Raw genomic sequence first — 12,777 nt, forward strand, 5'->3', positions numbered from 1 at the left:
CCAAAGAAGCCAAATCCCCCCAGCATATCCTGTCGCTTCCACTCGAATCCAATTACTGAAACCCAGAGTCCTCATAATGCGATCAGCTTTCGTACCACTGACTCTCGTTTCGAGCAAAATTAAAATATCAACCTTTCTCCCTTTAAGGAGATCTCTAAGTCTACGAGGAAAGAGTTTTGAGGCTGCGCCTCTGCAATTCCATGAAATTAAATACATGATAAAACACAAAGAGGGAGAGAACAAAGGATCACCGATCAGCAGTGGGTGTTCATGTCCACTGGTACTACAGCTACATCTTCTCCTAAGGCTTCTTCCCGCACCTCATCGTTGGTTTCAAACCACTGATCATTTAACTCCTGGGTTTCCCGCTCACACGCACCTTCCTCGCTGTGCTTAGAGTGATCGGGTGGGTTCCATAGATTAATTCCTAGCTGTTCCGTATTAATTGTATGCGCGCTTCCCCCCAGTGAGACTCCCCCAGTACTAGGCTCAGATTGCCCTTTATGTCCAGTGACCTGTTGTTCGTTTGATTTATCTGATCCAAAGTCCAGGGCCCCTTTATTTAAGATGGATCCAATAATCACTTGAAGATCTCTACCAGCCTGCTTCTTTTTCATTATTGGGGATGTAACTTTGGGCCTAGTGGTGATACTCCTTTTAAGGCCTCCCACCTTCCTTTTTTCATTGAGCTTGTGGCTAACTTTCGGCCCTAGCCCAAAAGTACTTCCCCTAGTGTCTTCCAGGTCCATTCTTATAGTGCCATCCCCATTGTCTTCTACGTCACATCTCTTTTCAGAGGCGCCGTCATTGTCTGCTCTTTGTTTGCCCCTTCGTTTGCTACTCTCCTCCTGGCCTTCCCCTTCCTTTTGACCGCTGCCTCCAGATTTGGACTTCTCAGGGGCATGTTGATTCTGCTCTGCTTTTTTCCTCCATTCGGTGGCAGGTGCCCGTTTCATGCTAGCCTCTTTTCTCCCCCCAGCAGGAGCAGGGGTTTCCATATCCTGCAAAACATCAAATCTGGTGCCATGGCCTACTATTTTTTCTTTGCCTATGGGTCTATTCCCTACATTGTGCATCGGCATTTGCTTCTTCCCCATATCCCCTTTTGGTCTTTGCCTGAACGTCTTTTTTGCTTGCATCCAGGAACCGTACAACTCTTCAACCGAGACGCCTGGGACGCTGACAGGTGTCCTCTTCCCTTCCCTAGTGTCTGTCTGACCAGAACAGGGCACCGCCGGACTGGGCGTTTCCGGCGAGGTATGCAAGTTACTGGGGTTGAACGGACATAAGTCTTGATTATGGCCATAGGTTCCGCACTTGAAACAAATGACTTCCAGGCCTTCGTACTCAACTGTATAGATCGTTTTCCGGAGCACGAACTTTGATTGAAGTTTTTTGTTGAGGTCAATCTCTACACTTACACGAGCAAACTTCCCCCTCTCGACGGCTGTGGTTCTGTTGCTACAGTGAGCTAGCGTATTAAGATCCACTTTGAGAGCTCTTCCAATTAAGTTTCCCAGTTCTAACATGCATTCCTCTGAATAGCAATGCATTGGGAGAGTGGGCACTCTTATCCATACTGCTAGTTTTTTCACTCTGTTGCAATACGGATTGAAATTTGGGCTCCACCTCTGTATCGCCAGGTAGTGTCCTTGGATTATCCATGGTTCGTCGAATAACAGCTTCTTGCATAAAGCTTTATCCTGTGATTTGAAAACATAATAGTTGTTTGGCAAATCAATGATTTCAAAATTCCCACTCTTGAGCAGCCACCCGATTCGATCCTTCATCATATTTAGATTTGTCCTCCTGCCAAGCAGGGTGATTATCAATGCGTCCTTCCAAGGCAGGCAGAGCTCCTTAAGCCGGTCATTTGGCATATTTAGCTTAGGGAGCTGTTCGAACAGTATCCTCTGTTCTGCAGTTAGCTCCGGGGCACACTCCTCTTCCTCCTTGAGCCATTCTCTCATTTGCTCCTCAAAATCCTGCTCAAAGGCCTTCTCTTCCTGACCAGTAAGCTTGGTTTTATAGGAGATTTGGCTTCGAGTCGTTTGTATCCTAGCAGGCATTTCCTCTGCATTTTTGATGCTCTCATTCTGACTTACAGGGTTCTCCATTCCATTGTCTCCCCCAGTCCTTTGTCTACCATCGTTTGGTAATCCTTCACAATCCGACATAGCTATATCACCATCCATCCTCTTAATATTTCTTCTGAATAGTTCATCCTCTTCCTGTGATGAGTCCTCCCCCACATTAGGAGAGTTCCCAGTTCCGAACGATCGAATTCCCGGCTCACCCTTTCTCTCACTAGCTTTCTCACTCATCCTCACTACGTCAAGTCTTTTACATTCAACAAGTCCAGTTGATAATTTTGCCTTCAAATTTTAATAGAAGAATAGTTGCGCTTATTAAAAAATATACTAAAAAATGAATTATAAAATATACAATTTATAATAAATAACACAACTTTACATAACACCAAGTACTTTCTTACTTGGCAACCATATATAAATATTTATTAATACTATTGAAATTAAATAAAAAATTGGAATAACAGCAAGAAAAATATCATTAATATATTATATGACAATACTTATATATCAAGTTATACTTAAGTTCTTTAATCACATAAAAATAGGACACATGATCACAGTTGATTGAAAAACATGAGATGAGGGATATAAGAAATTTAACTTAACTATTCTGTATATTATATTATAATAAAAATTTATAATCAATTGAAATTAAACACTTAAAATAATATTCTCTCTTATCCTTAGTATAATTAAAAGCTAGTTGTGAAGATAGATTTGGTCATGATCTCAATCCTTTTTGGTTCCTAACTATATTTATCTTTTTTCACAAATTAATTTACATAAATTTATATTGATATATGGCTTAATATTATATATGTTAAGTTAACTAGGTTATTTTATTTTTTTAATCAATTTAAATTAGTTAAGTAAATTTTATATTAAAAATAATAGATAGTACAATAAATGAGCAATAGTGATGCCTACCCTCAAAATTTGATTCAAACGGCTTTTGAATGAGTTAAAGCATCGTGATAGATGGTATTATGGTAAGCCTAATTTCAAAGGGTCAAATTAATAACATAATTAATATTTAATATAATTAAAAAATTGAGATAGGGCAGAAAAAAAGGTCGTTTAGTTGACGAGCTTCTCCATATTTTGCGAATATCTGGTTGAAAAAGAAGCGGTAAAAATTGGAGCAAAAGAACAAAAGGCGTTTCATGTCGGGATTCGAGAGCGCAGAGGGAGAGAATAGAAAAAGAGTAGTGAAATTCAAATCTCTAGGTTCCTGAATACTGAAAACTGAAAACACAACACAGTGAGTGAGAGGGAATCGATCGGAAGAGGAAGAAGAAGAAAATGGAAGGAGGTCACGGCGGTGCCGACAAGACGGCGTTCACCGAATGCTTCCGGCGATCCATTGCTTCCCCGTTCATCATGCGCCTCGCCCTTTCCGCCGGAATCGGAGGCCTTCTCTTCGGCTACGACACAGGTATGCGTACTTCAATTCCCCTCTCCTTCTCTCCTTTTCTCTCTCTGAGGCAAACCGAATGTTCTCCAGATTCAAAATTTAATAATTCCGACTGTTTCGAACAAAGTTCGGTTTCTTTATGGCTTTCTCAAGTCACATTGAACTCTCTTCTAAACTGGAACTGAGGCATGATGCTTAAAGGGGAAACCTAGCTCTTTTTAATGCCCATTGCTTCAATTGTGCAGAGTTTTCACTTGCATGAACGCATGAATCGAATTGTTTTATGCCTTATTTATTAATTCTTTGTTTGTGATTCTGGTTTCTGCAAAATGTAGGTGTGATTTCTGGAGCTTTGCTCTACATTCGTGAGGACTTCCAGGAAGTTGACAAGAAAACATGGCTTCAGGTCGCTACTCCTCCTTCTTCTCCTTTCCACCTTCTAAATATTGGAATCCCAATTCAGAGTTTTTTAAAAAAAATTATTGTTGTTGTTGTTGTTGTTCTTATTATTATTATTATTAAAACTTTGAAAGAAAGAGACAAAAATATGAAAAATTGAAATTTCACGGGGAGAAGAAAACAAGTGTGATTTCATGTACTTTCAGGTGATTGTTGATTGTAAGGTTACTTTCGAAGCATCTCAGCGTTTTCTTTTCCCTTTGGTTTTTTCGGTTAACTGCGGTCCCCAGCAGGGGAGCAGGTATGCTGATGGACAAAGCTGCTCTTAAATAATTATAAAATATATAAATCAATATGGATCACTGATCATTAATAATATGGATATTCACAGACCAGCTTCTTGTTTTTTTTTTATAAGTCATTTTTAACGGGTTTCACACACATTAAGTCAAATTTTAAATTTTATTAATTTTTATTTAAAATTTAACAATTTTTTAACTTTATTTATATTTAATATATATATTATTTCTCATGTAAACAAAACCAACACAATATATGTCAAAAATTTCTCTTAGTGCTTTATAAATAGGACAAAAAAGTTTTTTTTTTCTCTACCTTATAAATGAGACCATAAAAGTAGCTTAGAATCCATCCACAATAGGTCTGAGATCTAATTTGCTACAAATTATACATATTTCATTGCTCTTCTTGTGTGTTAAGAATCATCTATATTTACCAAATAAATTATATTAAGATATTGGTATATATATGATAAAAAAATTTTTTAAAAATATTTTAAAAATTAGAATTATTAATTTTCAAGAGTAAAGAAAATTTTGAGTTTTAAAAATTTACTTCAAAATTTTCAGAAATTAAAAAATAATAGACATATTTTCAAATTATAATTTCATTTAATATTTATGGTTTCTTCTTCAATTTTTATAATAAGTTTCTAAAACGTGGTAATAACTGTTACAATTTCAAATATTCTTGAACACGATTTTGTCCATTGAAGAAGAAATATACCTTTTATTGAGTTTAAATTCTTAGAAATAATAATTGAAAATCTAGAGTCTAGTTGATAAAGATTTAGCTCATAACTCATAAAATTTGGAGTTTAAATTCCTTACTTGACTAAAACCTATTGTCAATGTAAAGATTCTGGCAATTTGTTAATATCTCTGTAAGTTCTCTTTGTGCTTAAAGACAAGCCTTAGCCTAATGAATCTTGGCACCCAACTTACCCAAGCTCTTATTTATCTAAAAAAACTGAAATTATTAGTTATTAATGAATTTATTATAGAAATTTAATTATTTACGATTTTTGCACGGATTGTTATGCTACAAAAGTTTCATTGTCAATATAGCACATGGCCAAGCTTGTTCGTATTGTTTTATGAAACACAGAGTACTTCTTTTTATGCACATAAAACATTCTTTCTTATGCTTCACTTCTGGGATTAAACCCCCTTTTGTTTTTTCAACAAAGGAGTAAATTGTACATATTTCTTTTCAAATCATTAGAATTATGTTTCTTTCTTTTTATAACTCACAGAAGTCTCTTCTACAAACAAAAAGAAATTGAATAATTTGATGCTAACAAGACTAACAGATTGCCAGTTACAGGGTTTAAACAACTCACTCACTCGTGAATAAGAATATGTTGAAAATTCAGTTTGCAATAAGATGTATCTTTCAAGGACCTAATCATCAATCAATATATTTTATAAAATCAAAATTCCTTAGTACTGTTATTTCAATATTTGAATCAAAAGTCCATACAAACTTCTTTAAAGATTTTGCCCTTCTTTATCCATACTGATGATAGTCATATACTGAAATGCAGGAAAACATTGTGAGTATGGCTGTAGCAGCAGCTATAATTGGTGCTGCACTAGGAGGATGGATGACAGACAAGTTGGGGAGAAAGAAATCAATTTTGATTGCTGATGTTTTGTTCATTGTGGGAGCTGTTGTCATGGCAGTTGCTCCAGCTCCATGGGTCATCATTCTCGGCCGAATCTTTGTCGGTTTGGGCGTCGGAATGGCTTCCATGAATGCTCCCTTGTACATCTCTGAAGCTTCTCCTGCTAAGATCAGAGGAGCTCTAGTTTGCATCAATGGTTTCCTCATCACTGGGGGCCAGTTCCTCTCTTACCTCATCAACTTGGCTTTCACTAAGGTGTGCTTCAATATACTAACTTTAAAATGTAGCACATAACTTTGTTACATTATCACAAAATACTAAAATGTTACATATAAGTTACTACTAATCTTTGGTTCACGTTATTGTCACATGATACTTTAAGATGTTATATAATAATACATGACTTGTAGATGTCAGTCTATAGTACTCCCACCGTTCCTTTTCATAAGGGAAAATTGTGAAGTATGACATATAAGATGTCTCAAATTTTGTTTGTTAATTTTCCACTTTATCTCCTATTTGATTACTCATATTATTCATATCATTGTATTTAATTCCAATACATTCTCTCTCCACCACATAATCTCTCTCTTCCGTATAAATGAGGGTATTTTTGGCAAAAATGTTACATTTTTTTTTATATATTTATTATCTCTAACTGATTTCAACTAACATGTTGACGTAATTTAGTTTGTTGTCTCTTAAAAGGAACAGAGGGAGTAATATGTAGCTGATAGAATAGAAATAGAAAAAGAGAGATAGAAGAAAGATTCAGAGAAGAGAAAAGTAGAATTTAGGACGAGAGAAAGAGGAGAAATGATCTGAAAAAGAACAGAGAGGAAGACAAAGAGAAGGCGGGTTTAGAAACTGAATAGTGCACTGAATAATTCTGAAATCAAATCTGTACAATGGGTACCCTGGTCATATCTATTTATAACACCATAAGCCTATCTAAAATACTACCTAACAAAGTTAACAAACTCAACAGAGATACAACATAAAACTCTATCTAACAAACTAACGGCTAGCAACTGTTTGCCTCTTCTTTATAATATTTGAATTTATTTACAATTATACATCAATACCCCCTTCCCAAAAAGATCCTTGCCCTCAAGGATCTGGAACTGCAAAAAACAAGGCATGAACTAACATTGGAAAAATCTGGAGAAATTTCGCTCAAGGCATTGATGGAATCACTGCCTTGGCATTCGTGGACTGAGGCCTATATAGTCTTAATCCATTGCAGCCGTGTAATAGCCAGTGAGTATAAGGCTGTTCACTGCTAACGGGTACTGAGGGTCCCACCATGTGAAGTAGCTTTACTTCCTTGTACTTCTTCCCACCTAACCCAAGATCAAGTTATGGCCCACTGGATATTGTCCAAAACCAGAACCAAATACATCATATATTGTACTAAACTAGATCCCGTAAGCATTTTAATCAGACACCCTTTGAACCATGTCAGATTCACGCACAGGGTAGGAAGTTGATGGCAGATTAAGGTCCTACTAATTGACCAGTGGATACAAGGCAGCAATGCTGTTGAGCTCTTTGTTTGAGAGATAAAGATTTTCCCAATGCCCATTACACCTTTCTTTTTCCGTCTTACTGCTATCTGTGAGTGTGAAGTTTTAAACTGTACTTTACTCAGCCATGTGCAGCCCAATGGTTCTGCAAGTGTTCGAGCTTTATAAGCAACTTCTGTATTCTTTTTCGAAACACAGCTACCAGCCTTGACTTGCAGGAGTGTACAGTTCGAATTGTTCTGGGACTGAAAATCAAATCTTGGACAGCGAATAGAACCCAAATGGGCAGCAAAAGAATCTTGGGGGACTAGTCTGTGGTGAACCACAGTACAATCGTCGCTTCCATCAACAGGGGCAGAAGGCAATGACGACGATAGGCACTCCTTCAGCTTTGACAGCGACAGTGGCTCTGAAAACAGTGGCGCAAACGGAGAACCATATTTAAAAACGTGCTCAAAACTATTCTCTTGTTCACCAGCAGATTCTTGCCCAGCATTCGAGTTCTTGGGAGGAAAGGTGACGCATTCTTGTATGTGAGACTCATTCTTGATTAGCAAAGGCGTCTTCTTGTTCCGCCTCTGCAAAGATATCTCCTGCAACCTGGCCAAGCGTCGGGCTTCAAGCATACTACGGGGGTTAAACATGCGAACTGAGTCAATGATATCGTCTTTCAACGCAGAGACATATGCTTCTACAAGAAACGCTTCAGACAAGTTGGTCTTACTAGAGACCAGATCAAATTCTGCATTAAATTCAGCCAAAGATTCTCGTTGTCGAAGACGCAGCAAGTTATCTAGAGGCGTCTCAGAAACAGGGCTGAGACGGTTCCTCAAGACTCCCACCTCATATCTTGAAAATCTTGGCAAGTGCATCTTGGTGAACTAGCTAGCCAAACCTTCTCGGTGGTGCAGCAATCCTTGGGGCTGGGTGGACATTGTGAACACCATTTTGGTATTAACAGAATTGCAGTGGGTGGCCAAGAACCGGTGGCTCTGATACCACTGATAGAATAGAAATACAAAAAGAGAGATAGAAGAAAGATTCAGAGAAGAGAAAGGTAGAATTTAGGACGAGAGATAAAGGAGAAATGATCTGAGAAAGAACAGAGAGGAAGACAGAGAGAAGGCGGGTTTAGAAACTGAATAGTGCACTGAATAATTCTGAAATCAAATCTGTACAATGGGTACCCTGGTCATATCTATTTATAACACCATAAGCCTATCTAAAATACTACCTAACAAAGTTAACAAACTCAACAGAGATACAACATAAAACTCTATCTAACAAACTAACGGCTAGCAACTGTTTGCCTCTTCTTTATAATATTTGAATTTATTTACAATTATACATCAGTAGCATTTCTACTTTGTATGCTTAAAGGGCTAAGTTTTTTACATTCAATTTGATTTGGTTCAGACGTCTTGGACATGGCGTGGTATGCTTGGAGTGGCTGCAGTTCCAGCTTTTGTTCAGTTCATTTTGATGTGTTTCCTTCCTGAGTCACCAAGATGGCTCTACAGAGAGGTAATGGATTAACTGATTTTTCCTGTATTTCTGTTAAACTAAGTTCACTGTAGGTTTTAACGCTAACTGTTTAACAGCTGCTCTGCTAATTATTTGTCTTTTGAGCATTATTTCTGATATCGTACATGAATATGAGAATGAATCACACTGATACATGTCTGGTTCTTATGAAGATTCTTAGCAAATAGGTCATTGTGTTCTGTTTCTCTAATGATCTTTTTTCTGCAAGCTTGCTTCACTCACTTACTCCTCTTTCCATTTACTACTCGACCTGCGAAAAAATCTGAAGCAGACTATATCAAATGTAAATAGATGAAACTAATAAAAAACACACACACACGTATATGTATATGTTGTATGTGTTCTTGCCTAAAAGATAAGTAATTTTTGGACAGATTAAACATTTTATAAAAAATGATTTATTTTGTAGAAATTTTACGAAATGCAGAATTTGTTTTGTGTCTAGTTACAAATATAAAAAATTGATTATTATTAATGACTTTCAAATTTTATGATATCTTTGTGCATCTCTATTGACTATTAATAAAAGCTATTTATTTCTTAATTTTATGGTATATCCATGCATCTCCGCACTTTTATGGCATTCTCTCATCTACAGCATCAGGTTATTCTCAGAAGCTACTCAAAGTAACTTCTCGAAAGAATTAGAAATCTTTTTACTTTCTTACAAATTCTAATGCTAATAGTTCTCAAAATAGATTTTTTTGCCCAAAAAATAAGTGATTTTTCCACGGAAAAAGCTTTTAAAAAATGGGCTCTAAGGTAGTATAAGATGCTTGGTCTACGTGAGCATGAGCTATTGCATGAGTTTTTGACTTGGTTAGTTTTCTAACCTCACTAATTAGCTCTTGGTAGATATTGATGTGAAACTAAAGTAGAATGACATGTCTAGTTCCATGTTGAGAAGCATTGACTGTTCTATAAGTGCTTAAGTGAGTAAGTTTTCCAACTGAGGTAGCTGTGGTTGTTTCTTTAAAAAAAAAAAGAAAAAGTTAAGTGTAGTTGAGCAGAGCAGCCAAGATATTGACTTTCTAAGGGAAGTTAATTGTAGAGAGCAAAGTAATATGAGATGTCTAATCCTGTTTTGAGTAACATATCTTGCTGCACAAGTAATCTAACCAGATTGATTCTCCCCTGTGAAGTAATTAGCTTTTTGACTGTGTTTTTGTGTATATTCACAACCAACTTTATTTACAGTTAAGATTCTCATGAATCTTTCATTTTAATTAGGGAAAAGAAGGTGAAGCTAGGCAAATCCTTGAGAAAGTTTACCTCCCTAGTGAAATTGACGATGAGATGAGTGCTATGCAAGAATCTGTGAGAGCTGAGAAGGAAATGGAAGCCTCAATGGGGAATAGTTTCAGAGAAAAATTTAAGAGAGCATGGTCTACCCCGGCAATTCGAAGAGGTCTGTACGCTGGCATTGCAGTGCAAGTGACTCAGCAGTTTGTAGGCATCAACACAGTCATGTATTACAGTCCGACCATTGTTCAATTTGCCGGTATTGCTTCCAACTCCACGGCTCTTGCACTGTCCCTGATCACTTCTGGGCTGAATGTGGTTGGCACCATCATAAGCATGCTTTTGATTGATCGATTTGGGAGGCGAAAATTGATGCTCGTGTCCCTCATTGGGATCATCGTGTGTCTTGTGATTCTAAGTGGCACATTCTTTCAGGCTGCAAAGCATGCTCCTGGTATAAGCAACGTGGACACCCTCAGCTTTGGAGGGAACTCTTCATGCTCAGCATATACAAAGGCCTCAGATTTTACTTCATGGAACTGCATGACTTGTTTGAAAGTACAATGTGCCTACTGTGCTAATGGAGATAATGAAGTAAGTACGGTTTTATTTGTTTTCCTTCTTCACACACAACGTGTTGCTGATATATGTTTTACCCTTTTCTAAGTACATTTGAAATCCTTGACTCAATTTGATTACACAGTTAAATTACCCCATCTAAAGTATTTGGTCTGTTCTCCCTTTAGTAAGCTCATAATGTAGAAAACTAAGTGCTGTCAGAAAAAAATATAGCTAATTTTACCATTAGACAACTAATTTTTGAAGCTCAGCCAATTATAAGTAAATTCAAATAACCTTGAGATCTTTCATATCTCTTCATAATCATTGTGTGATGTATCTGTTTTTTGCAGTTGGAGATACGTAAAAATCTTTTTCCTTTCTCTTGTTTTGAATTTTGGGGATAGAAGAATTGGGTATAATCATTATAACATATTAAAAGAAAACGAGTCATTGTTCATTTGTTATACTTTTGCCATTTATCCAGATTCAGCTGATATTTTAACAATGCATAAGTGCTACCTGATTTCACCGGGTAGCTTAATTTATGTCGTAAGAATAGATGGCTTAATTGACAAATAAATATTGCTTCAGAAGTTCCTGTGATGCTGAAACCAATCAGACTGTATTTTCATGCCATTCCTTTCACAAAAAGTGTAGTTGGCCCACCCCTGTTTATGTGACGTGATTCGTCTTCACAATGGCATTTTCTTGTGTTACTTTTCTCTATCTGAATGCACTCACTACATTCATTTTGTGAATGGAGGGCACTTGCTTAGCCAACAAGTAACATTTTTCTGGGCTTCCTATATGCAGTTCTTGCCGGGGGCATGTTTGGCTTCAGACAAGGCTGTTCGAGCAACATGTCGTGGACAGCACCGAGTATGGTTTTCCGAGGGCTGTCCGAGCAGAATCGGTGTCCTAGCCGTTCTAATCCTAGGATTATACATCCTGGCATATGCTCCCGGAATGGGAACCGTTCCTTGGGTTCTGAACTCTGAGATATATCCATTGAGATTCAGAGGAGCAGGAGGAGGCATAGCTGCAGTTGCAAACTGGGCTGCAAATCTTATAGTGAGCCAATCATTCTTGAGCATGATTGAGGCTCTCGGCACCTCAGGCACATTCCTCTTGTTTGCTGGCTTCTCCTTGGTTGGACTTGTGGTTATGTACATCTTAGTGCCTGAAACCAAAGGTCTTCAGTTCGAGGAGGTCGAGGAATTGCTTACCAAAGGATTCAGACCATTCCCATTTGACAGGAAGAACAAGAATGAGAATGGTAAGTTAGGCGATGAGGACTCTCCTTAGCGATGATGAATGATGATGGTGCCACAGTTTTGGCTCTTTCCTTCCAAAAATAAGTAAATAAACAGTGTGTACTTATATTTATTTTGCTTCTTATTTCTGGTATTGGAGCCAAAGTACAGTTTGTGAAATAAGTAGAAGTTTGATAGAAATATTCTGAATTCTGTAGAATCTTGTGAAGAGTACTAGATAACTTAGGGGTGTCTTAATTTTATTCTCAAAATCATTTCTTACGTTGTGTGTTTCTTACAGGAAACTCTGTTTCAAAACGTGTTTCTGCATTAACTGTTTGAACATGTTAAGAGAACATGTCATAGCACCCCCATCCATCAATCTTAACTGAGATAAGAACGCTGGAGCTAGATGATGATAAATAATTCTATGGAGAACATGTTTTAATTTTTAATACATATTTTAAAATTATTTTAAGTTAATTAAAATTCTTTTAACTGCAATTTCGACCAATGTACCTAAATCTGTGCGTTTGCTAGTTCAATGCCCAGTCCACTCGTGAAAACATTGAGTTGAATGGTTGGCGAGGCATATTTGGCATAGGTTCTGAGTTCATTGGCTGAGACCAAATTATCAGTAGAGGAGCCATCTGTGCACTTTACAAAACAAAGTTTATCTCACATATTCATTTTGTACCGTGTAAAATTACTCAAAATTAGTTAAACTAAGCACCTCCAGCTGATTGTTCAATTTTGTTTTTAGGTTTGGACTGTGCTTTGATTTGATTTTCCTCTGGGGGGGCTTGTTCTTTCTAGA

At 37.1% G+C, this 12,777-nt stretch overlaps 1 protein-coding gene across 1 annotated transcript; it reads left to right on the top strand.

The window, feature by feature from the left end:
* Positions 1–3,394: 3,394 nt before the first annotated feature.
* On the top strand, positions 3,395–12,302 carry LOC114741822 (inositol transporter 4). Its single transcript, XM_028930085.1, has 7 exons — positions 3,395–3,528; positions 3,843–3,913; positions 5,753–6,088; positions 8,776–8,883; positions 10,135–10,740; positions 11,521–11,983; positions 12,262–12,302. Exons 1-7 carry the CDS (start codon positions 3,396–3,398, stop codon positions 12,300–12,302), a joined length of 1,758 nt encoding a protein of 585 aa, XP_028785918.1. The 5' UTR covers position 3,395.
* Positions 12,303–12,777: the final 475 nt, after the last annotated feature.

Source organism: Neltuma alba, unplaced genomic scaffold (genome assembly GCF_004799145.2).
Source record: "Neltuma alba isolate B1F8T4 unplaced genomic scaffold, ASM479914v2 tig00003547_pilon, whole genome shotgun sequence".
In the NCBI taxonomy this organism is placed as follows: Eukaryota; Viridiplantae; Streptophyta; class Magnoliopsida; order Fabales; family Fabaceae; genus Neltuma; species Neltuma alba.

Bases quoted from the DNA above. Each gene is read 5' to 3' on its own strand.
- LOC114741822 (XM_028930085.1), top strand. From the start codon at position 3,396: ATGGAAGGAGGTCACGGCGGTGCCGACAAGACGGCGTTCACCGAATGC. The intron at 3,914-5,752 runs GTCGCTACTCCT...ACTGAAATGCAG, and splicing joins ACAAGAAAACATGGCTTCAG to GAAAACATTGTGAGTATGGC. The intron at 10,741-11,520 runs GTAAGTACGGTT...TCCTATATGCAG, and splicing joins GTGCTAATGGAGATAATGAA to TTCTTGCCGGGGGCATGTTT.